General features: G+C 36.8%; 1 protein-coding gene across 4 annotated transcripts in view; it reads left to right on the top strand.

Moving 5' to 3' along the window:
- The first annotated feature begins 7769 nt into the window (after positions 1–7769).
- Positions 7770–24891, top strand: part of LOC131690188 (protein Teyrha-meyrha) — a 102289-nt gene continuing 85167 nt past the window's right edge. The window contains exon 1 of one of the 4 annotated variants that reach the window (XM_058975763.1): positions 7770–8897. In XM_058975763.1, coding sequence (XP_058831746.1) covers positions 8781–8897 — 117 coding nt within the window. In that variant the 5' untranslated portion in view covers positions 7770–8780. The remainder of the gene's footprint in view (positions 8898–24891) is intronic. The other 3 variants (XM_058975762.1, XR_009305527.1, XM_058975764.1) reach the window with 3 other exon arrangements.

The following is a 24891-nucleotide window of genomic DNA, read 5'->3' as shown; positions in this document are numbered from 1 at the left end:
AGCATTAACTTCAAAACGTAATTGTTTGATTTTAAGAAATCTCTACGGTGAGTCAGATTTTTTCTGTAGTTTCGCGAAAGAAATGGATATTATAAATTGGTTCAAGTCCCAAGCACTGTCAAGCGTATTTAAAGGGGCAACCTTAAAAATTTTACCGAGGCACGGAGGGCCTTAACTCATATACCAATCGACTCAATTCGACGAATTGGGACAATGTATAATATACATTGTATGTATGCGTGTGCATATGTATGTATGTCCACTAATGACACGTAATTATCTCAGTCATGACAGAACCGGTTTTAACGAAATTAGTTTCAAATGGGAACCCTAATATGGCCATTTTGCGTTATCATTTTGTTTTGGAGTATGGTTTGTAGTTTCTGAAATATGGATGATTTTATCAAAACACATACTTTTTGGTGATATAATATTCAAACAATGCAACTTTAGACTTCCGATATCGTTGTATGAAAACATAGCTGCGTAGCTCAGAGGAATTTGCATGAATAATTTGTGAATTTACCTTATACAAGTTTTGAGACATACTGAAGTCTTTTTGCGCAGTTTTTTACGCGGTTTTCTTTATACGAATTAACGCGGTTTTCAAATATCCCATACAAAAGCGCGTTGACCCAAAAATCCGCGCAAAACCGCACTAATTTAAAAATCCGCGCAAAAACTTTTGTCTTGTCTTTGCAATATTTAGGTTATACTGGGCTAGGCAAACAATTATTAGTTGCATGAATTGTTCTCTTAGTTTATAAAAGCAAAGTATACACCATTCGACTATGTTCGATAGCTTGTAAGCAATCGGGAATGTACAAGTAGGTATGTGCAGGGTACGGCCCGAATATTACAGGATGTAGGACCGTTTACATACTTCACAATGCCAAAAGCATAGCGTTCGAATAATAACTATAAGCTCTTTGGACAAGTTATGATTAAATATTTCTTCCAGAACCACAACGATCCACAATATTGAAAAAACGGTCTTTAATGTTCTCAAGAATCATCAAAGTACAGTGGGCAGCTTTTAAACGTACAAAGAACCTCCCTATAAATAAAATAATCCTTTACAAAATATAGTTAAATCGACTGAATTAAACTTTTACTGTCTCAAACAAACTTGTTTTCAGCACTTTAATGCTCCAGAAGTTGAAACAATATAAAAATTTTACAACAAACGTTTGCGGTTGAACTGAATATATAAATTATCTATTTCAAACAATCACTTTATTGAACCAATCAACGCATTTATTTCAATAAATCATTATTTTTACTTCAATTAAAAATTACTTTTGCACTATGCTATATTCCTCCCTAAGGAAGAAAAATTGGGTAAACGCCAAATTTGTTCCACAGGGGGAAAATTTTCGGTGAAACCACTCTTTGTAAGTAAAGGGCACAAATCCTAACTCAACCCATTCATGCTCATGTTGTTTGTGGACAACAACGTTTTTTAACACCTATAACTTTTGATTGAGACAAGATTTGCTCACAAAAACAAGTAAGGCTAATAAATGTGACTATTGGCTTTCATTTGAGTATTAACAGTTACAAGGATCAGCTCTAGAACTGAAGTTATTGCAATTAATCTGATGGAACTCCGATGGAGCAGTGCTGCCAGGGACCGTTTACGCTGACGACGGAAAATAACTTTTTCATATAACTTCGTTATGTTGTAATATTAGTGAAAACTGATACAACTTATCAATTCAGATTTTTGGGTACGTTTTCCACGCCGTTGGACTATTGTAAATATTCTAGAAAAAATGTAGTGAGCATTGGAAGGTAAAAATTGAGCAGCTTCTAGCACTGCAAGGAAAGCACCTACCTTTTTTGAGTTTCTTGACTCCACCGTTTTAACGGAAAAATAGTTTTGGAACCCTACATGCACTAGAAAAAAGTTGGGCATGAAAGGGTTAACAAAGTCATGGGTTCGCTTCGGCTTTGTCTCATCAGACATCACGTCGTTCGATTGAAATACAAAGTGTGTTTCCGTTTTAGGTATTTAGCGTCAAGCCGGCGCTAATCTATTCCGACAATAATTTTGTGTCGGTTTCTGATGAGGCGAAATCGAAACGCATCCATGTCTTTGTTAATTTTTTTTAAGATATCAAGAATGTTAAACTGATAAGCAAACTTGTTGTTGTTTAGCTCATACATAACATGAAAAAAATTTGCAATGAAATAAGAATTGTTAGCTGTACAACGTTTGTTTCTATACGTGTACTGTTATCTCTCCCTATATCTCCCTTTCTTTCTCTCCCTCTTTTCTCTCTGTTTTCTTTTCTCTTTTCCCTCTTCTTTTTCTCTCCCTTTCTTTCTCTCCCCCTCTTCCTGTTGTTGGTAACTGCAAGGTTCATACCTATTTTGCTATCTTAATTTGTTATAATATCTTCCATTAATCTACAATATTTCAATATCCCATCTAATTTGATGTGAGCTCCGTAATGAAACTTTTGTCTTAAACTATTTCCGTAAAATAATTTGGGCTTCGAAGCATAGGGCATAGGCGTTTGTGGAGACAAATTTAACATTCTCGCCAAATATCCATCATCGAAAAACAATCTTTTGATTCTAAACCAGATAGACGTTCCAGTTTTCTACTTTAATTCATTAACTTGATTTTATTAATTTGATTCACATTACTCATTTACCTATTAATATTCTTCATTTTTGCCTTTCTCAATAGAAAGGTATTGCAATTGCTCTGAAAACCGACTTTTTAACGGAGGCCCGGAGGGCCCAGTGACATATACCATTCGATTCAGTTCGTCGAGTTCGGCAAATGTCTGTGTGTGTAGTCTCTTTGGTCACATTGGCCACCATCATCGGTTCCGGAAGCCTCGGCGGAAGTATCCAAACTCAGAATAACAGTCACATCGGTTTCTAGGAGATGGCTAGAGCGAATCAACCAAACTTAGTCTCAAATGAAAGATGTTGCGTTCCCGTAAATGGTTATTAAATTTTATACCGAACCGACTTTTATTAATCGAGATTTTATGTTTCCTCGAAAATTTTTTTTTTAAGATCGACTTTTTGGGACCTTGTCGATTTCGCATTTTTTTTCAGTTCAATATTACCGTTGTTTTTTCTTTTACAAAGTTTTAGAACTCAAATAATGATTTCTTTTCTTGTATATTTGTCATTGCATGTATAATAATAAAATGTAATATTTGCATTTGAAAGCTTTTAATGAATATAAACAACGCAGACATTCTCGTGTTCATGATTGAGAAAGGCACAATTGCACCGCTAGGTGGATTAAAACAGTTTTTTTCGTTTGAATACTATCTTTGTCATTCATTCGGTTATTCGTTTTGTGCATTACATTAAATTTACTCGTTTGATTTATTTCATTTATTTAAATTACTTAAGAATTTTTCGAATTTTTTCTTTGCTTCAATCGTTAGAATTATTATCTGAGAACATGTTTTCGAAGCTTCAGGGTAAAGCTGATTAACTCACATGCCTGCAAGATTTCTTTAATTGGTATTTTTTTCATTCCAACATCTTTAAAGCCCATTTTATGAAAATCATCTTTTTCACAACTCCGTGCACGATTTCAAAAAAATCTATAAAGCTATGTATACAAATAATATACTGTTCATTGGAAAATTTATTTATACATAGACTAACTTAAAAATGTATTAAAAATCTAATTTTACAGTGCTTATATCGCACTTCCTATGAAAAAAATGCCGAAAAATCGAACACTTTTTTTTTTTTAAATGACTAAAATACCAGATATATTTTAACTTACAATCTATTGTGTGTAGTCTATCCAGTGCAGAAAAGTGTTCCGAATAAGGAAGTAATCCATTGTTTTGTTTGAGGTCAAAATTATGGGTTGAATCGCACACGGAGCCGCGGCGAGCGGCTGCAAGAGATGGTTTATAAATCCCCCTTTTTATTTGTTTTAACATTCAAAAAACTTTTTATGGTTGTAATATGTCCAAAAATACGCAATAGATAATTTGTTTCTTTTTGTTGTTCTCGGGTTCACAAAAAATCCTAAAAATCACCTCTTAAGGAGGAATAGGCATAGGGAAGTTACAATAGAAAAAATAGATGAAATGCGGTACCATGGATGGCGCTCGTACGTTTATGAACGAAATAGTGGGGTTTGAACAAAACAATTTTTTTTCTTTCAAGAATCATAAATAAAATACTTACAATTAAAATTTTCCAAAAAAGATGGATCAAAGACTAGATCAATTAAGAAGCTTTTAAACGAATAAAATGTAAGATGATTGCTTGAGCGGCTCTTGAGATAACCATGGTACCGACTTTGACGACATGGTTTCAAGATACTCACGATTAAATTATTCACGAGAGTTTAATCCAAAATTCAATTATTTCTTTAACTTCATGAGGGAGGTCTAGTTAAAGCAGGTTAAAAATGTGTTCCTAATATGTACATAAAAAAATCAAATTTCAAAATGTAAAAAAGATTCGATTTTTTTAGGAAAAGAAAACTCCTATTCCTCCTTAATATTTTTTTGGATATGAGGAGTTTCAATATTTTTTTTTCGTAGAATTCAAACTAATCGTTTCATGCATTCTTTGATATTTATTGATTTTCTTAATTTGATTTAATTAATTAATTCTATTAATTGATTCATCCATTGAGCACGGATTTTTTTTAATAACGCTGAGTAACGATTCAATATTTTATTCATTTAACTTATTTGATTATTGAATTTTATTCTTTTTGTTTTCATTTTATTTGTTAGTCATTTTATTCTGTTAATAAATTGGAATTATTTTATTACTTTTATTCGCATTTTAATGTTTCAATTCTTTCATCAGAATATTTTAATTTCTTATTATAATTTTATTAATTCTGTTCATTTTTTTTCTTTTATTTTTATATTTGATATATTGATTTTATTAGTTTGGTTTATAGTAAATTTTCTGCTGATTCCCAAAATATGATTTTTTTTTCTTTTCGCATGTATTCGCAATATGTATTTTAGTACATGCTGTGTAGAACCCACTTCAAATATATTGGATGTGTAAATCGGATATAAATATCATGCGTTATAATCGTACTGAGATCCTTCAGCATAAGAATCGGTTAAAAAATTCTCACCCGAAAAAGTTGGCAAAGATGAACCTCCAGTATAAAAATCGGTTATAGATAGATAATTCGTTCACATGAAAATTCAAGATTAAAAATCGGTTGAAGTAAAGTACTTTGTAAGAACCAGATATATTCTTTTGCGGTTTCTTTAAAAATCTCTTACATCGAAGAGCTTTCACCCGATTTTTATACTTGAAGTTTATGTCCAAATTTTACATTCTAGTATTTTTGGAGCATATTCTGTTCTTGCGATTTTTGGTTTCGGTCGCTAAGTTTATTTCCTGAATTTCATCTATTCTAAAGATTTTTTTTTCTAATTTATTAATTTTATTCAAGGTTTTATTTATGCAGTACTCGAAACTGCGTTCACTCCAACTCTAATGAGCAACCAGCTATATGTATAAGAAATGTATCATCTCACTGCCAGGGTTGGTTAATTCCACATTCGCAGCATTTCCGTAATGTCACAGATTAATTTAAGAGCCAGTTTTTCTAAATTTTGTCACTGGCCGTCACTGATGGCAGTGCATAATGGTTCAAAATCGCGTTTGGAGTCAAAACTGTCCATAGCGATTTCACATATTCTACAATGTTAGTATGTATAAAAACGCCATCTTTTGGCAATATTTTTTTTCAAATTGTTCATAGTAAACAACAGAAAATTTTACTTTTAAACGGAAAGAGATAGCGCTTGGCCGTCTTCGACAAAGTTGTAGAGGAGAGTATTTTTTATAATTTTTTTTTTTTTTTTTGATTTTCTAACGAGTGAAGTACAATTTTATCTCGGTCCGTTTTATCGCATGAATGTTAGCTTCAAAACAAAGAAGATGCTGCATAAAATTGCTGCATTCAGCACAGTATGAAATATTTGAAAATATTCTGCGGGTTAATGCAGTAATTATATGGAAAATGTGTATCTTTTCCTTCTTTTTTGATATCCTGAAACTAAAATTCATACAATAAACCAGACCGAGAAGAAATTGTACATCACCCGTTAGAAAATATTTAAATATCGATATTATCCTTCCGGCAAGCGCTCTAGTACACAGAGTGCGCACCACTCAGAAAATCAAGCGAAAGCGTCTTTGAACACCATCGCCTACTCGTCCAGTAAGCCATTCACACGACTTCAGGAGGGCCAGACATAGAACTTTCAACAGTGTATAACTACTGAACGGGCGCTTATGGACAAACAATTTAATTGATAGTATAATTACAAATTTTGCCGATAGTGAAGTTACACGGGTTCGAAAACTGGCCAAAATAAAATCAAAACCAGCCTTTATACAGCATTCACAGCTATTTGGTCTCAGATTTTCCACAAAATGTGTGACTATATTACATCAAATTGGGACAAAATTGTCTGAAAAGCTGCAAATGAATGTTGAATGAAAAATTGGTTGAAAAGAAACCCCGAGTAAAAATATAATTTTGAAAAAAAGAAGATTCTGAAACAGAACATCTCGTGAATATTAAGACACCCCAGAAAGTTATTACCACGAGCTTATAGTACCAAGTTTATTCTAAAATTTATCCTAACAAACCTACGCTGAATTAGGTTGTTGCAAAGAGCTATAATGTTCATAATATTGGTACTTTTTAAGGTAAAATATGAATGCTTTCCAATGTATCGATTACAAATCGAAAAAGTATCCTATTTTCAACTCTGCCTAAGGCCCTTTCACAAAATAAACAGCATTAGATTTTTTCAAGTTCAACCAGAGTTAGAGAGAATTTAAGATTTTGACTTATTTCTTTGGACAAATTTTCAATGCCCGTTTTACCCCGCTTCCTGTCAAAGTAGAAATCTAATATTTGATAGAAGTCCTTAATATGTATGCAAAAAGAAACGCTGCAATTCTCATCAAAATTGGAGCACAACAATAAGACTTCTTGTACAAAGGGGTGTCACCTTTTGAAAAGCTAGCTTTAAACAATTTTTGGTGAAGATTCTTTTTCACCGATTTGTGGCATGTTTAAGAAAATTTCACAGAATTCACAGACGATTTTTCAAAAGCTATTTAACTTGTCTTTCTGGGTACATTTACCAAACGTAAAACTGGTTTCAAATTTAGAATTGTTTGAAAGTAGTAGCTAGTGAGTGCAATGAAACAAAAAACTCATTTTGGTATAAAGTGGCCCCGACAGTATCCATTGACGACAACGCAGAATAACAAAATCAATCAGAAACTAAAGTTTTACAACCCTTATCTGAAAGATACTAGCTACTAGCCACTAAGTTTTTAGTGAGCTATACTAAGATGTACTAAATTTATATCTGCTTATTTCCATTTCGTCCAATAAAAAATTTGATTCGTGCTGTAGAAATTCTTGATGTTTTAGTATCATATCTGCAAACTAGCGTTTTGTATCACCACAGCCCATTACCGACAATATAAAATAATACCAACGTCGGTACAATACATCGTTCTATTACGAATAATACCGCGGTACCTAGTTCCTGTAGTACAATTCCGCATTAAACCATCAATGCCACTGCTAGCAGATCTCGCTCACCTAGTTTTTGTCTCTTATTTCCTATTCACCGGAAAATCGCTCGTCTCGTCTGGGCTGAGTTCATATTGCAAGCGACCTAGTTCATAATAGCAGTAGTAGCAGTATAAGTAGTACTCGACTGCGAAGCCACGCCCCCGATACGCTTGCGCTTACGCCTGCTGTGGGCCAGGCTATCGATTTCCATCTATTTACACGTGTACATAACAGCTGTGCCATTCGATGGCGCGAGAGAGCAAACGAACAGGAGAGATGCAGCGCACTCTCTCGCTCCGAGAAATCACCAACCAGCATGCAGCAGCAAACAAACGACATAGCGTAAGAGAGTACAGTTCAAATATGAACTCCACCGAACTGGTTTCTATCTACAGTGAACTTGTTCTCGTTGTCCACTGACACCAGACCCAGCCCTTATTTGCCATTGCGTTGTGCCTGCGGCGTTGGTCTCTCGCTCGCACCAACCTGCGCCCTGGCGTACTTGGTATCACCTTTCGAGGATTGATACCTTGCATCTGCGTTACAGCCTCAGTACATCTCAGGTGTCAGTAGCGGAAGGAAGTGATTGTCGTTTTTGCTTTCGTCGCCGCAGCCACCCGCCGTCGCGAGTTAGTTAATTGTGACGACACGACAACGAAAACGGTTCGTAGTATTTTTTTTCACCGCGAGTGTTGCTTCGAAACTACCCCGCCCCTTAACCACCCACCGTAAACCCCGTGCAACGATAGTAACTCCCATCAGTTGACCAGTTCGGGGTGTGAGTGAGTTTAGTGAACATTTTAAATGACTACCTTCGGAAAAGGTCCAGTGGACTGCCGAGTAGTGACTAGCATTAGATTTAGTTGCAGTACACACGCGAGCTAGTGATATCCCCAGGGATCTGTGGGAAGTGTGAGACCACCGTATCGAGTGAGAGTGTGTGATCTTTGACTAAGTGATCGCGGTGCAAAATTAGTCGAGCTTATAAGTGCTACCGTTTTAAGTCAATTATTAGATTTTTTCTGTGTTTTGAAAACTCAAATAAGTGCTAAAATAGTCGCGAAACTTGCATGATCGATTGTATAGTGACAAATAGTAGTGACGTTATGATAATTGTTGATCAACGTTGATGACACTGTGTACAGTTGTTCGTTTTAATTGTTAGTATTGTGCGGGGCGTAACTGACGGATTCATGCCATGGATAATCCTAGCTATGGAACATCTCATATGTCGTCGCCAGCACTAGTAGTGTTTTCCCAGGCCGCAAACGGATTAAGTGACGCACTGCGTATACAGCGGCCATTCCAAACACAAGTATGTTGCGCAGCAGCCGTGTCCATAGACTGCAGCGACGTTGAATGGTGCAAACGGGAGCGTATGGAGTGGTCTAAATAGAATTTTGATGAATGATAAAATTTACCCTTTATTGTTACCATCATCGGGGGTAACACTGTGTTATGGGGGTAACATTATGCCAAAATTGAATAATGTTGATTTTGTTTCTAGTTCAAATTTCTCGCTTTTTCATTATGCAAATGATGTGAATTTGTTGGTTAGTTTAGTTCGAATTCTCAAGCAGGCCGGTGGATGACATGGGTAGTACCCATTTGAAAATATCCGAGAGGGTATTTGTCCACTACAAATTTTAAAACAAACCTAAAATATATGAAGCATGTGTTTAACGCACACAATGCTCGCATATAAAATCATCGATGTACCCCGATTTCATTTGCACCGCGAGTGATTTTGTGTAGTAGTAATTCAAGTATGTGTATTGCGAAAATATGGCAAATCTCTAATAATAGACTCCTCACCCTATGCTTATCCCACTACCCACTCGGGCTAAAATTTTGACGCCAGTCCTGTTCTCAAGTCGAAAGCAAGATCTTAAAAATGAATATAAACAATCTTATGAGGTGATAAACCCGAGACTTATTATATGTGCGTTTCAATAATTAAATTATTCCGAAGAAGAGTGATACATTTTCTGAGCACCAGGAAATATAAAATATATAAAATTTAAATCATAGTTTATCTTCAAGTATCGTACCACACAATGATGGGAAGAGTTCATTGCCGCACCACTTATTTGACAATAATGAAAAGAATAGAAAATTTACTATCAAAAGTTGTTTTCTATTTCATATGAAAAACTTAAGATTCAGCGGGTCCACTGAGAGAATATACTCTACGTTTCCTACACTCTCGAAAAATAAAGGAAATTTTTCGAACATATGGTGAATCATTCGTAGTTCTACGGAAACGTTTACATTTTCATTGCGAGTTTTTCGTAAAAACCTCGAAACGACTTTCGTAAGGCTCATGCGAATCTGTTTCATTAATCAAACGACTTGTTTGATAAAATACACGAGAGTCTTTATAATATTTACGAGAATCTTTCGTAATGTGAACGATTTTTTCCGAAGAATCCCCAAGATAACTGCACAAAAAAATTGATATCGCTGAACGAATTTATTCGTAAATCTGCTAAAAGTAGCTTAGATCCTTTCATTTCGTGACTTGACTTGACAAACGAAAATTTTCATGATTTTAAAAACGAAAAATAGTTTCGTTTTGAACGATGAATTTCGTACAATGTACACTAAATATTTAAAATCACCAATATTTTCGTTCGTCAAGTCGCCATGTTTTTAGATCGTGAAATGAAATTAGTTACAATGCACGAAACTGCTTCGTTGCAGAAAACGACGGATGGATTCATGCATTGTATAATAATATTCGTTCTATTTACGAATTTATTTTATCAGTGTGCTTCCATACTAATTAGAGCGGAAATCGGTTGCGTAGCAAAAAATCCGTTTGTGAGGGGGAGGGGGGCGTTTGATGAAAATTGTAGATTTAAAAAAATGCTTATATTCAATGTAAGTTTGATAAATTAACAAAAGTTTAGAAACTTAAGCAGTCTAACAAAAGCCATTCCCGTCCACAAACAAAAGAAATCAATGCAGAACTGCTTTCAAACCTCTATAGATTATTTTCTTTTGTAATATGTTAATGAAGTCCAGGAATGTACACTTTTAAAGTAGAATAAATGTTCAAAAGCTTTTCTTACAATCAAGATCAGAAAATTTCGAAGGTTTAACAACTTCTAAGAAGTTTTCTAACATAAAGCAGCTCATATTTAGATATAATAATTTTAGTGATTATTTCTCCTAGAAGTAATTATTTATTTACTTATTTATGTATTCTTTTTTTTATCTGACCTGTTCTACATGAAACGCTGTAGAGTGGGAAAACCCCATTTCAGGATATACTTCAGAAGCAATCTTCAAATGGTCGCAAAAACCATAATCTCTTCTAATTTTTCACAATTGATTACAATGGTTTTACACTACTATTAAACATAATCCCATAATACACAAATTAAAGTATCAAATATTACAAAAATTGAGTCTAAAAATCTAAGTCAACCTTCTTAAACGACGGCACCGGTGGTTGAGTGGTAAGCGTGACCGCCACGCACCCTAGTTGGTTTAGGTTCAATCCCAACTGACGTTGTTGATATTTTTCTGAGGTGAAAAAAATCTGTGGTCACGCCTTCCTTCGGAAGGGAAGAAAAACCTTTGGTCCCCGGTCCATAAATTGATGAATCGATATCTAGTCCAGATGGTGGGAGTCACCTCTCTGGTGTCGGTGTTTGGCCTCGTAGCGGAGATAGGCTGTCGAAAAACAACTAGAACTAGAAGAACCTTCTTAGTCTATTTTTGAAAACATCAAAGGATACAGAAAAGTCAAAATGGTCGTAAACACTATTCAAAACAATACAACATTGTCCTAATGGGTTCGTTCTGACCATACTCGGTGTGCTGAAACTCGAGTCTTACCAAGATATACGATCTAAGATTTTTCGGGGGCACATTGATATCTATTTGTGGGAGCATACCCTAATAAACATCTTATCATTCAAGAGTCTAACGACCTGTTCAGGGTATCATCCAAACAATCGTTAGACTATATGGGTTAAAGCTCGTGTATAATATGTTTTATTGGGGTATCTTGTGCATTAATTTAGCCAGTTAACATCTTCCTAACAAATACTGCTCTGAATGTGTTTCACCTTTTGGTTAGGGTTTCCATACCGAGCCAATGACAGCGATCAACGTACGGTGGTAGCTCTGCTGGGTTACGCCACGGCAGAGTTCTAAGAGCAAATCGGAGAAATCTTGCCTGCACTGCTTCTATTCTGTTGATCCAAATGCTTGTGTAAAGACACCAAATGGGTGCTAAAGCTTCCGGGACAGATCAAACAAGTGAAAACTGAAGTGTCCGCAAAAAATATTGATCAGTGAACTGTTTGACGATTCAAACAAAGTCTCAAAGTTCTTATATAGGAAGCCAAGAAAAGACATGACAATAAGGAGGTTGTTTTTGTTCCAATTTTTCGTCAGCATGTTCCAGCTCATGATTGGTAGATTGTAACTTTTTGCACCGTACGCAATGTTACTGCAGAGGTAGCAAAATGTTTGGCATTGTTGCTATAATTATAGGAAAATATTGTCATTACTTTTGACAAATAAAATTATTATCGTTAAGAGTAAAATTTAATTAATTAAAATTGAACAGAAATTGTGCGCAAAGTAGAACAAGGATTTACCACACACGTGCCGTATACGTGATTGATTAACTTTAACAAAAATAAGACAGCAACCAAATCATATTCTAAAATTTTTCAGAAAATAGCTTCATCAAACCTTACTAAACACCCATGACATGGAAAACCCTTCATCAATATAGTGGATTCTAGATACAAAATGTTGCAGACTTATTGAATAAATAAACAAGAATCAATTTTCATTAATAAAAATAGCAACACTGTTCGGAAGAACTTGACAGGGTGAAAATGTGCGAAAAGAAGCATATCAAAGGAAAAATAAGCAGCCGTTCGTCACGTCTTCTCAGATAGGAAGGTCCTAGCGTGCATCAAAATAAAAATTCCTTCTGTACTCGTATGTGTGACAGTTTCTAAAGACGAATGGTAGCGTCTTACAACATTTTATAGATCAATACAACATTTTATAGAGTAGCTATAAGCTATAAGTGTTAGTTATATAATCAGTGGCTTTTTCCTCCACCTGTCACTATGTTCTGAAACAACTCGAAACTTGCTTTTCCGTCGATTATTTATTGTATGGAGCTTGAGTAACTAGTATTGTATGTCTCCGGAATGAGTTTTATAGCGGCACATCGTATTTCAACACAATTATAAATACTATAGGCCAGCTATTTCAAATATTAAATTGACCGACAGTTTTGCATATGACAGCTGGAGAAAAATAAACTCCCAAGTAGTGTGTGTGTGAAATAATTTGCCTAGAACTCCATAGGCTGTCTCTGTTCACTACCACCAATAGTTTGACACATGCTAGGACTTTGTTTAGATGGACTTTGGCACAATCTTTAAATTCGATCAGCAAAGTAATCCATGGTGGGATTCGTTGAAACTATTAGTTTATTAAATAATAGTTTCCGCTAAATGTCAGGCATTCATACATTGTATTGATATTGAGTACTCTTTTCATATACAGTCTTGGAAAAAAATCATATAAAAAATTAAATCTACTAGGATACACATAAAGGGAGCGGCCCGACAATGAAACCTCAATATAATACTTTACTTGAGATGATGTTAAAAAAACCTCTTTTAATCCACCTAGCGGTCCAATTGAGCCTTTCTCATTTCTTCAAACTATGACTCTATGACCATTCCATGTTCAATACAATTGTGGAAATGTCTATTACATTCTTAACACACTTTGCACCTACACACGCTCTTCTACCACGGACCTGGTGAGCTACGTGTGGGGGTCCTCCTTACTTCCATAGCTACGCTCCTGTAAAATCCATAAACCCTATGTCTGTCGAAAGAAAATTAGGTTGACGATTTTCAGAGTGATTTCATAACCTTTCTATATCAGAAAGGCGAAGGCAAAAATTCTCCAAAAATCCAAAAAAATTAATTTTTGACAATTTTTTTTCGAGATTTCATCACATTTCGACGTTTTATGCATTTTAAAGACATTTGGCATCAAAAATATAAATTGGATTTTTAAATTCTCTTGTTCAGTTACTACTTCCACGAACTCAGGAGCCGTCGTAGGTGCACACCAAAAAAATGTGAATTTTATCGTTGATGTAATTGCAAGCATGACAGAATTTAGCAAACCGTAATTCATGAAATGACGAAATATAACCGTGCTCCGTTTAATTTTACATGAAACATATATATTACATGCGCAATGACATAACATTACACTTACTGCCGCTATATATGGAGTAAAATTACGTGATTTGCGAAATTCAACGTCATGTAAAATTAAAATCAAACTTAAAAGTAAGTCATTTTGATGCTCGTATATGTCAGGGTCAGGAGACGTAAATTTACACGATTTTTTCTATGTGTGGCCAAAATCAAAGCGACTTTGTGATGTCATTAGTGTCTAGACTGTTGTGGTCTAGTGTGTGGTCGCACTCTTAACCCTCAAAGAGGCAAGCTATAATTGTGACATCAAGAAGCATCACTCCTAAGACCCAACGAAATCGTTAGCCTCTTTTTTGTCGTTTTATCAGTGAGAGAATCGAAGTCCCGAAAACATTCGATCATTTGTATTTCAAATTACAAGTTCATTGAAACTAGAGAACAGTAACTAGCCGGGCCTTTGAGATCCATTGCCTTTTTGAGGGTTAAACCCGAAACTCCGAAAACGGATTCAGATCGACATAAAATTCAATAGCATCCGAAATTCGTGGTTTTTGGGGCAATTGCATAACCTTTCTATATGAGAAAGGCAAAAATGACACAAATTTACGCTTCGAGATGTTGTCCTTGTAAATATAATGTTATATAATACCCGTTGCATTCTTTCATCGGAAAATTATCCAGAATGCATTGTACGGATTACACAACCCAGTTAATTCCAATTTGCACATCCCATGAAAACATCATCACCATGGTCCAAGATCCTAATTAAAATCCATATTTTGGTCTATTTATGGGTTTTTGAAACCAATTGTTGGTATTTTGATGGATGTTAAGTTTGGCACGGATCATATTCTTGGTATTTTTACAGGATTGTATGATGTTTGAACCCAATAGAATTTGTTCGGGTAGCGAAAGGCTTTCTGGTTCTACATTGAAGAAGCAAAAAAATCAACTTTGATTTGAATAGTACTGCATACTAAAGATTATTTAAAAATAATAACACAAATAATAAATGCAATCCATTGACGTTATTCAGGAAAGAGCATTTCGGAGCATTTTTCGGATTCCGATCATGTTTTTGACAGTAAAAATGTCTTACTCCACTATCTGCGATTAGATGTCATTCTAAAATTTAAAATATCCCTATGTAACAAAACTATGTAAGGTTTACACACTTATAACTCCGCTATTACTAGATGGATTTTTATCATTTATACACCAACGTATTCAGGAAGGCCTAACTTTAATATTGGTAATAATTTAATATCTTTGCAATAAAAGTAGTCTTTTGAAAATCGGTAAAATTGAAAAGTTCGCGGAAAAGGGTAAAATTGCCATTCCTAAGGCAGATTTCTCATCACAGTTTGCATCACTGTGGCACGGTTGAACTGGCTTTGCGCCTACTGAAAGACGAATGTTAGTTGGAAATTTTGGTGGGCGTGGTGATTGATTTTTGTTTCAAAAAGTTGCGAAGCTAATCTATAGCGATTCTTGGCAATTAATACAAAAGTAATGCCGTCTGATCAGAATAAAGCACGAATCGGTTTTTATTGTTCTGAAAGATTTTCAAGCATAAGTATTGTTCATCAATCAAATTCTTTAGGATATATTCAGCAGCGTTGTGTTTAATATAGAAGTTTAAAAGTGGAATTGTAACAGAAGCAATCATATCCCCAGCGGAGGATTTTGATTTATTATTACAAACAGTTTTGCTTCGATCTGTTGTACGCTGCCGTTGTCTTTGTTGCTTTCGAGTCAAGTAATAACCTGAGAACACGTTCCGGTGTGGGTCAATTTTAGATTCACAATTTTTTTACTGTTCTATTACATAAATAATCTATAATATAGAAGTGAAAGCTAGGATTTATTCTCCCCAGCAGTAGCCTGAGCGGGTTTTCTTTTAAGTTTTAAATTCATGCCGCGACATGTATGAAGCGTTACTGGATTCAAAACTATTTTTCTCCAGTTTATCCAGTCTGAGTATCTGCATATTTATCACAAAGTTACTAATTATAATAGAATTATGCCAAGAGGAAGAGATAATCGATTAATTGAAACAAGCGATTAGTTTAAAAGTATAGCATAACTCATGGTGAATAACACCGGTGGTTTTAGAGTTTTATTACAAAGAAAATTGTAACATATGGGAGCAGCAGAGGAAACTAAAACGTGTCGTTATATGTTTCAAGTAATTATTATATAGTCTCCAACCAGCCCTGAAATAAGTCGATAGTTTAGATGGATTGAAATTCATTCGGGAACTATATTGCACACTAGAGTGCCCAGAAAAATAAAGAATTTTTGAAAACTCGCTCGGCCCACCACTGAGTCAATTCCTAGTCCCACCAGGAGCACTAGCTCCAAATTTGAAGCAAATCGGACAAGTCTAGCTACCGGACCAACGTGCCTGAAGTTTGTATGGGATTTTTCGACAATTTACATGGAGAAAACCCACTAGCATTTTCACCGCTAGGTGGCACTGTATGCATCGTATTATCACTGTAAGTGAAAATAAGAAAGATAATTTAATTGTCTAGTCAATCCGGCTTTGTTGAAAGAAGTTATTAAGCTTTTAGCGAAGTGATGTCTGAGTCAGTTTTGCATGGGGCGTAGCAGTACATGGTAGTGTATCTGTACTAGGTTCTAACAAACTAAACATTTTTGTGGAATAATGGTTAGATTTAGCTGAATAGTATGTTCGGAAGAATTGCAGTACATAATACAAATTATGTTTTGGTTAGAAAATTTAGTTTATATTTTTAATGTCACCGTGCTCGTGTTTTTTGATTATCTACTTCAACACCACCTTAAATTATTTATTGTTAGCTCACACGAAACATCTGACGCGCTTTCCTTTCACACGAGCACGTAATGTTTCGAACGGAACCTTGAATTGTTTAGAGGCTGATCGAATACTGGCGCCATCTTTAACAGATGCAATTGCGTTCTTTATGTCTTCTTCGCTTAGTTTTGTTGTTTCTTGCACGAATTAATGTACTATTTTCCTGTCAAAATGTAGATGTAGATGTAGATGTAGATAGGGAATCCCATAGAACATGAGACTGACTTGCGATTATGGGCAGTATATTGCCCAAAACAGCATAAGAGTCCCATATGGATTTTTGTCGAAATTGAGTTATCTGTTGTATTGTTTTCTGTACCACCACTGAATCACAATGCACAAATAAGATTACCAGGTTATCAAAAAAATACCAAAACATGGTTGTCCCATTCATAAGACTCAATGAAAATGTAAATCTCGAACAGCGTTTTTCTCGGCTTTCTGTTGTCCAATATGGGACTCTTATGCTTTTATGGGCAGTATAGCGTCCCCAAACGGCTGACCTATCGTATGTATGCGTATGTTTCATATTGATGTATGTATTACTCAAAAACAAAAATATCGAAAAACCAACACAACACTCGTATCCAGCATTAATTTTTATGTTACAATGCCGTAACTAACACGGTAACAACCAAAACGACAGGCAGATAATGCCCTATACCTATTGCACCCCCATACCTATTTGACCCTATTCTTGTATATTATGGAAAAATACGGAGGAAAAATATATTACAGTAGGAATACGTTTTTGGCAACAATAGTTACGAAAACTGGAACCATGCCCAAAATTGAACCCTATTTGTAAAGTTTTTATTTTCAACTAGCTAATACCCATCGCGCGTTGCTGCGACACTCTGCGAAATAGGAGGAAAACACAATTTGTTCCAAAGCGCCATCTGGCGGGCAGATAATCTCCAACTAATAGCACACAAACACACCCCATACCAAATACCTACTGTGTGCAAATTTTTACGGAAATCGGTTAAGCCGTTTGGGAGTCTATAAATCATATACATACAAACTTTGACTTTTATATATATAGATAGATAGATTTGTGTCTTCAAAAATATTACAAGGTTTTTTATTATACAAGAATTTGTGAAATGGAATGAAATGATAGAAACAAATCAGCAAATTCAATTTTATTCCAGTTTTATTCAGGGCAGACAGCGTTTGTGGTAAATCGATTTCCTTGTACGCAGCTCACCTTGGTTCGAATCCCAACCCCGCACATAGAGATAGAGATTTTTCTAATCCGAAAAAGACGCGAATAACCATGAAGTTAAAACCGCTATAATCGAAATAAGAAGAAATTTTTATCAAATTTACTCGTAGTCCAGTTCAATTGGTGGTGTGAAATATCATTTAATTCGAATCGGTTTTGTTTGGCCCATTGAACAGCAAAACTGAAACAATTCACTGAATAGTGGTGTTTATTTCGCTCATAAGATTGTTCGATTTGCCATTTTAAAAGTTATGAACAATTTTGGTTAAAAAACAAAAATCTTTAAAAAAAATAAATCATTAAAAAAAACAAATAAATCGTTGATCTTTCAATTAGAATTGATAGATTGAAAATCGAATTTTAAGCCTTGAAGATATTTAGGTTTGAAGAAACCAATTTTTGTTGCGAAAATTATTTGCAGCTGTCCAAAAAAAGAGATTACGCATCGGGAAAAACGTGTGCAAATAAAAAATCCAAAAATTTGAAGAATGATGCATTTGCGAGAAATTAACACATGAAAAGATATTATAAGACAACCGATTATTCAGGAGCCATCTTTGAGAAATCATAACAAATGACCATTATAGATAGCCTTGTTTATTCAGCAAAGTGATTTCAAATTAATTATCTCAGAACATTGTAGAACATTGCGCAGGAAACATCACACATCTAAACATCTAATCTAAACTACAATAACCACTCTAATTCCATTCTTTCGAAAAAAAAACGCCAACAAAATACTAACAAAGTTTTCCAACGACATCGTACAGCTTAAACAAACTAATTGGGCGCCAGTAGTTTTGTATGCCTAAATACGGCATTGGGACCATAGTGAGCCGGCTTTGATATTTACTGGAAAATCAGTGCAAAGTTTCATACTGACGTCGTAATAATCGAAAGAGATGTTACCAACAATTTGCCGCTTTTCTGCAACGTATTCTATTTTGCATAATCTAGCTAAATCAATGCGATAAAAAATGAAAACTGGAAACACTGCTAACTAGCCCTGGGGTCCCCTATAGTGAATATGACTCTCATGATTGGAAATAAATTCAAATGGTGTGTCAATTAGGGACCATTCATAAATTACTTAACGCAAAAATTGCCCAAGATTGACTCCCCCTCCTCCCATATAAGAAATTGTCACATATTTCTCTAACCCCTTCTCCATTATTGCGCGACAAATTCTTTAAAACAAAGGTTTTCTTCAGTAAAAACATGTTACGTAAAGTTATAGCTTACTTCCCCTCCCCAAATGTCACAACACGTCACAATTTGTAATACCTCCTCCTCCCATAAAAACGTAACGTTGTTTATGGATGGTCCCTTATGTAATAAAATATGCATTGCACATTTTTTAAAAAATCGTAATTACAACAGCAATGTTGCCAAAAACGGAACCCATTTGTTGTGCGGCTGTTCGCCCATCTAAATATGGAAGCTGTTCTTCAATGTCAGCTTCTTTCACCGAACAGCCTAGATAAGCCGTGTAGTGTCGGTAGTGGTTGTTTCAACCGGCTAAGAATTACACTACGGACTACCTGTTTCAGTGGTAAAAATCTACCAAACAGGGAACCCCAATTCCATAGTGTCATGCGACCCGTGCTATGGGTAAAATTGTTGAGGGGGTTTAAAACATTCTCAATGGCGAACGGAGCCTGGGAAGAGTTGGGCGAACTCCCCAGTATGCTGCATTACGCAGCGGAACGTTCACTCTACACACCGATTTTTTTTCACCGATAATCCACTTAATTTTGCCGAATTTTTGTTGGCTGCGGGTTTGCTGAGACTCTCGGCTGATGGTAGTTCGGTGAAGTTTTGTTGAGTTTCGATTATCAAATTTCGATGTGTACAGATGAACCTGCCCAGAGGCCGTGTGGTATCCGGCCTAGAATTGAGCCACTGGAGTCCTGCTCCCATGTCGTAGGAGGCGACTGAAAGTAGGAGACCCTAAGTCAAGGTGTAGTTCCGTGCCGAGGACTTAATGACTGGAGGGTCTAAAATATGCCAGTCGCGCACGGAGCATTTTGGGTTTTGCCCTTACTGTGTTATGCGAATCTCTGACACAGTGGACCATTATTTTCTTCGCAAATCGTGGGAATCAAATGATCATGTCCCATTTAAACCTGATATGGCTCGCTATATGCGTTAACATCCCAACTCGCTTGGTGTCCTCTACTGCCGTTCTACGCATAATTGTCCCTTGTATATAGGGAATCCCATAGAACATGGGAGAAATATACTTATAACGGCAGTCTAGTTGTTGTGCAATTTGTGTTGGAGATGAAATGTACAGTTCTCTAATCAACAATGGTTAGAATAGCACAAATCAATCTCCAACATAAACGTACAGCAACTATGAATTTATCTCGACTCATGCAGGAAGGTAAAGCTTCCATAGCATTGGTTCAAGAACCGTATTTCCATAAAAGAAACTTCTATTTTGGAAAGTTACTTAACACTGCCATCATTGCTTACAACAACACAGGCATGACTAACCCACGTGAAATGCCTCGTGCTTGCATTCTTGCAAATAAGGCTGTTGACGCGTGTCTCATATCGGAGCTCACAACTCGCGATATCTGTGTTGTCACAGTTACACTGACTGTCGGAAACGTGGACAAAAAACATATATATATTGTTCAGCGTTATATAAAATATATATATTGTTCAAAAGCGTTGTATCATATTGTAGCAGAAATGGGCTTCCGCTCATTATCGGCAGTGATGCGAATGCTCATCACATCATTTGGGGCAGCTCAGACATCAATGTGAGAGGCTCTGAACTGATGGAGTACATAAGTAGTACAAATCTCCATATTCTGAATGTGGGAAACCGACCAACTTTTGCGAGGTCTGGGAGGGAGGAGGTGTTAGACATAACACTTTGCTCTGATAGAATTTTGAATGAACTGGAAAATTGGCAGGTTCCAAATGAAACTGAACCGTCTCTATCCGATCATAAATATATATATTTTTCGATCATTTTGATGTCACCTTCAATGTGGTGACATATCGTAATCCTAAATCTACAAACTGGGACCTCTTTTTGGAAAACTTGGCGACTAAATTTCATGGATATTTTCCAACAATTAGTCAACTAAACGATTTAGATGACGTCGTGGATACGAGTAACTCATTCATATTAGCATCCTACGAAGAAGCTTGTCCACTTCGTACTGTTAAATCGACCCTTGGTGGAAGGCTGAGCTTGAAAGAATGAAGAAAGTTATGAGAAGAGCTTGGAACCGGCGTCAGCGTGATGACTTCAGGGCTTTCAGGTCAGCTCGTAGTGCATATAAGAAATGTCTTAGATCAGCAGAACGGGCTGGCTGGCAAAGCCTATGCACTAATGTCTCTAGTCTGAACGAGGCTAGCAGATTAAATAAAATTCTAAATTTGCTCCATACAAATCACCCGGAAAAGATGGAATACTTCCCGTGCTACTGCAAAAGGGATTTGATATTCTTAAACATGTCTTGAAAAAGATTTTGCTTTCCAGTCTTGCTACCGGGTATATCCCGAAAGCATGGCGAGAAATAACTATTAGATTTATTCCCAAAGGGGGGCGCTCAAGCTATGAAGAAGCCAAGAGTTTTAGGCCTATCAGCTTAAGATCTTTTCTTCTGAAAGCTTTGGAACGGATAATCGATCATCACATCAGGAACGTTAGTTTTGTTGAATATCCACTGCACAAAATGCAACATGCATATCAGTGTGGGAAATACACGATCACTCTGCTTCACGATGTTGTTCACAACATTGAGAAAGCCTTCTCGCTCAAGCAATCTAGCTTGGGTGTATTCCTAGATATTGAGAGTGCTTTTGACAATGTGTCCTTCCAGTCTATTCTGGAAGCGACGCGCGGTCATGGGATACCTGCATGTATCTCAGGTTGGATAAACGCAATGCTTAGTAACCGCATACTTGGCTCGTCACTGCGACAGGCTGGGATACGGAAGTTGAGTATTTGCGGTTGTCCTCAGGGCGGCGTTCTGTCACCTTTGTTATGGAACTTAGTAGTTGACGGCTTGTTGAAGAAACTCAGTGAGCTTGGATTTCCAACCTACGGGTTTGCTGACGATTACCAAATACTAATTACTGGATTTTGCATCGGAACAATCTTTGACTTAATGCAACAGGCATTAAGAGCTGTCGAACAGTGGTGTCGACAAGTTAAACTATCAGTTAACCCAAGCAAAACTTCAATGGTTCTTTTCACGAAGAAGCGAATAACAACCGGGGTTCGTCCCTTGCAGTTCTTTGATTCAGAGCTACTGTGTGCAGATCAAGTCAAATACGTTGGAATCATATTGGATTCCAAACTGAATTGGTCTGCTCACATTGAGTTCAGAGTCAAGAAAGCGTGCATGGCCTTCGGGCAGTGCAGACGAGCTTTTGGAAAGACCTGGGGTCTCAAACCTAAATCCATCTATTGGATTTACACGACAATTGTACGTCCAATACTGTCATACGGATGCCTTGTGTGGTGGCAGAGGGGAGAGGTGGTGACAGTCCAGTCAAAGCTAAACCATCTGCAAAGAATGGCGCTCATGGCGTTGACTGGTGCTTTCACCACGACTCCGACTGCTGCTCTTGAGGCACTTCTAAATATCAAACCATTACACATACACTTAAAACAAAAAGCACTATCATGTGCATACAGACTGCAGGTTACTGGCCTTTGGAACAGTAATCATGTTGATCTTGCTACAGCCATACACGATTGTGGTCACAAATGGTTACATGGGGTGAAGATATTCTTGCTCCCAGCGATATTACACTCACTTGTAGTTTTCCTTACAGGACATTCCATGTGAAGATTCCCTCTCGAGAGGAGTGGTTGTCTGACTTTATGGAAAGACAACAACAAACGCAAGTGGTCTGTTACACTGACGATTCTCTGATGGAGGGACGTGCTGGTGTCTACTGTCGTGAAATGAGATTGGAACAATCTCACTCACTAGGTAGATACTGTACTGTATTCCAAGCAGAAATCTTTGCGATTATGTGCGGGGTGCAATCGGCCCTTCAACTGAGTTTGTCCGGCAGAGTTATAAACTTCTGCTCCGATAGTCAGGCTGCAATCAAGGCCCTTAGCTCAGACAAATCCCGGTCCAAGCTAGTGATCGCGTGCCGAACCCAAATCGAAGAACTAAGCATTGTCAACACTATCGGACATTGCGGTATTACTGGAAATGAATGGGCTGACGAATTGGCCAGGGCAGGTTCAGCGATTGACTTCGTTGGTCCTGAGCCCGCGCTGCCAATTTCGACAAGTTGGATAAGGGAAAAAATACGGTCCTGGGCTTCCTCCGAGCACCGTAATTATTGGAGAAATCTACAAACGTGTCGCCAAACAAAGGCGTTTCTAGAACAACCATGCCCAGTGGTTTCGAAAAATCTCTTACATTTTTCGAAGCTCCACTGCGGCATGCTGACCAGGGCTTTAACCGGCCACTGCAAACTCAATTATCACATGGCAACTATTCAGCGCGCTGAGTCTTTTTTATGTGATCTTTGTGAATCCGACTACGGAACCTCATATCATCTGATATGCAACTGTCCAGCGGTAGCGCAATTGCGATTTCGAGTCTTCAGCCGTCCTTATATAGACGAAACCATGTTTGGTCGACTGAAACTCAGAGACATACTAAAGTTTTTTATCAAATGTGGTAAAGAGCTTTAGGCTTATTCGCAGGCAAGTTGAACTACTTTTTTTTATTTTTTATTCATTTCGTTTATTTGATAGGCACAAATGCGTTAGCTTGGCGGTGTCAAATTCTTTTGTTTTTACATTTTGTATATTTTAAAACTAGGAGGTTACAATGTTGAAATATTTTTTTAAAAAAGAAAAATTTTACAGCTATCTTAAGACTAGAAATAAGATTCTATATACAAGAGAGGGGGCGAAAGATTTTTTTTATGAAAAAATTTTAAAACAAGGAATTCAATAGTAATAATTTTTAGGAAATATTTACACTTATCTTAAAACTAACAATATAGTTTGGTACACAAAAGGGGGAACAAATATTTATGAGAAAATTCGCATGTGTTTTAAGACTAGGGATACAATTCTATTTACAAGATGGGGGACAATAGTTTTAACAAAGAGGTAAAATTACAACTATCTTAAAACTAGGAATACAGAATACAAATTTGAACTTTTTTAGCGGAGACTTATGCTTGGTCAAGATATTCAGAGGGGGGCTGTAGAAGCAGTTGTATCAAGGACAGGGGAGAGAAAGCGTAGATGGTGACCGGGAGAGAAGAGCAAAACTTGCAACTTTCGCTCAAACGGGAGATCAGCGAAAGATTACCGCCTCAGTCTAGTAGGTCGGATTGGCGGATGGTATTCTTCGGACCCGCGGGGAGTCCTTCAAAAGTCATCGGACCTTGAGTCGCTCTCGCTTCAGTTTCCGTAGTGGTAAGTGCGACGGCGGTTACATAGTTGCAGTCTGGAGCTGATCGGTCCCACAAGGCAAGAGAAAGCTTCTAAAACGAGAAATAAAAAGAGAGGGGCTAAATTGGGATATTTGTCGTTTTTATGAAAGTATAAATAAGGGACATATAGGGGAAATCACGATCTACCTCGGGCCCGAAGGGAATCCTTTAACTGAGACCTGGCGTCCAAGTACCCGGCGCATACCCAGACAACGTGCTCGATGTCGTGATAGCCCTCGTCACAAGCGCACAGACTACTCTCCGCAAGCCCAATACGCCGCAGATGCGCATCCAAGGTGTAGTGGTTGGACATAAGTCGGGACATTACACGAATAAAATCCCGACCCACATCCATCCCCCTGAACCAAGGCTTCGTTGATACCTTTGGGATAATGGAATGTAGCCATCGTCCAAGTTCACCATTGCTCCACGAGGTTTGCCAACTGTTGAGTGTCCTCTGACGACAAATACTAAAAAATTCGTTGAAGCAGATTGGTCTTTCGTATATGTCACCATTTAATGCGCCCACCTTTGCTAATGAGTCGGCCTTTTCATTGCCCGGGATAGAACAATG

This window comes from Topomyia yanbarensis, chromosome 3, assembly GCF_030247195.1.
Source record: "Topomyia yanbarensis strain Yona2022 chromosome 3, ASM3024719v1, whole genome shotgun sequence".
NCBI classification, from domain to species: Eukaryota; Metazoa; Arthropoda; class Insecta; order Diptera; family Culicidae; genus Topomyia; species Topomyia yanbarensis.
The sequence above is the reverse complement of the archived record's forward strand: the minus strand, read 5'-3'. Positions and strand labels throughout refer to the sequence as shown.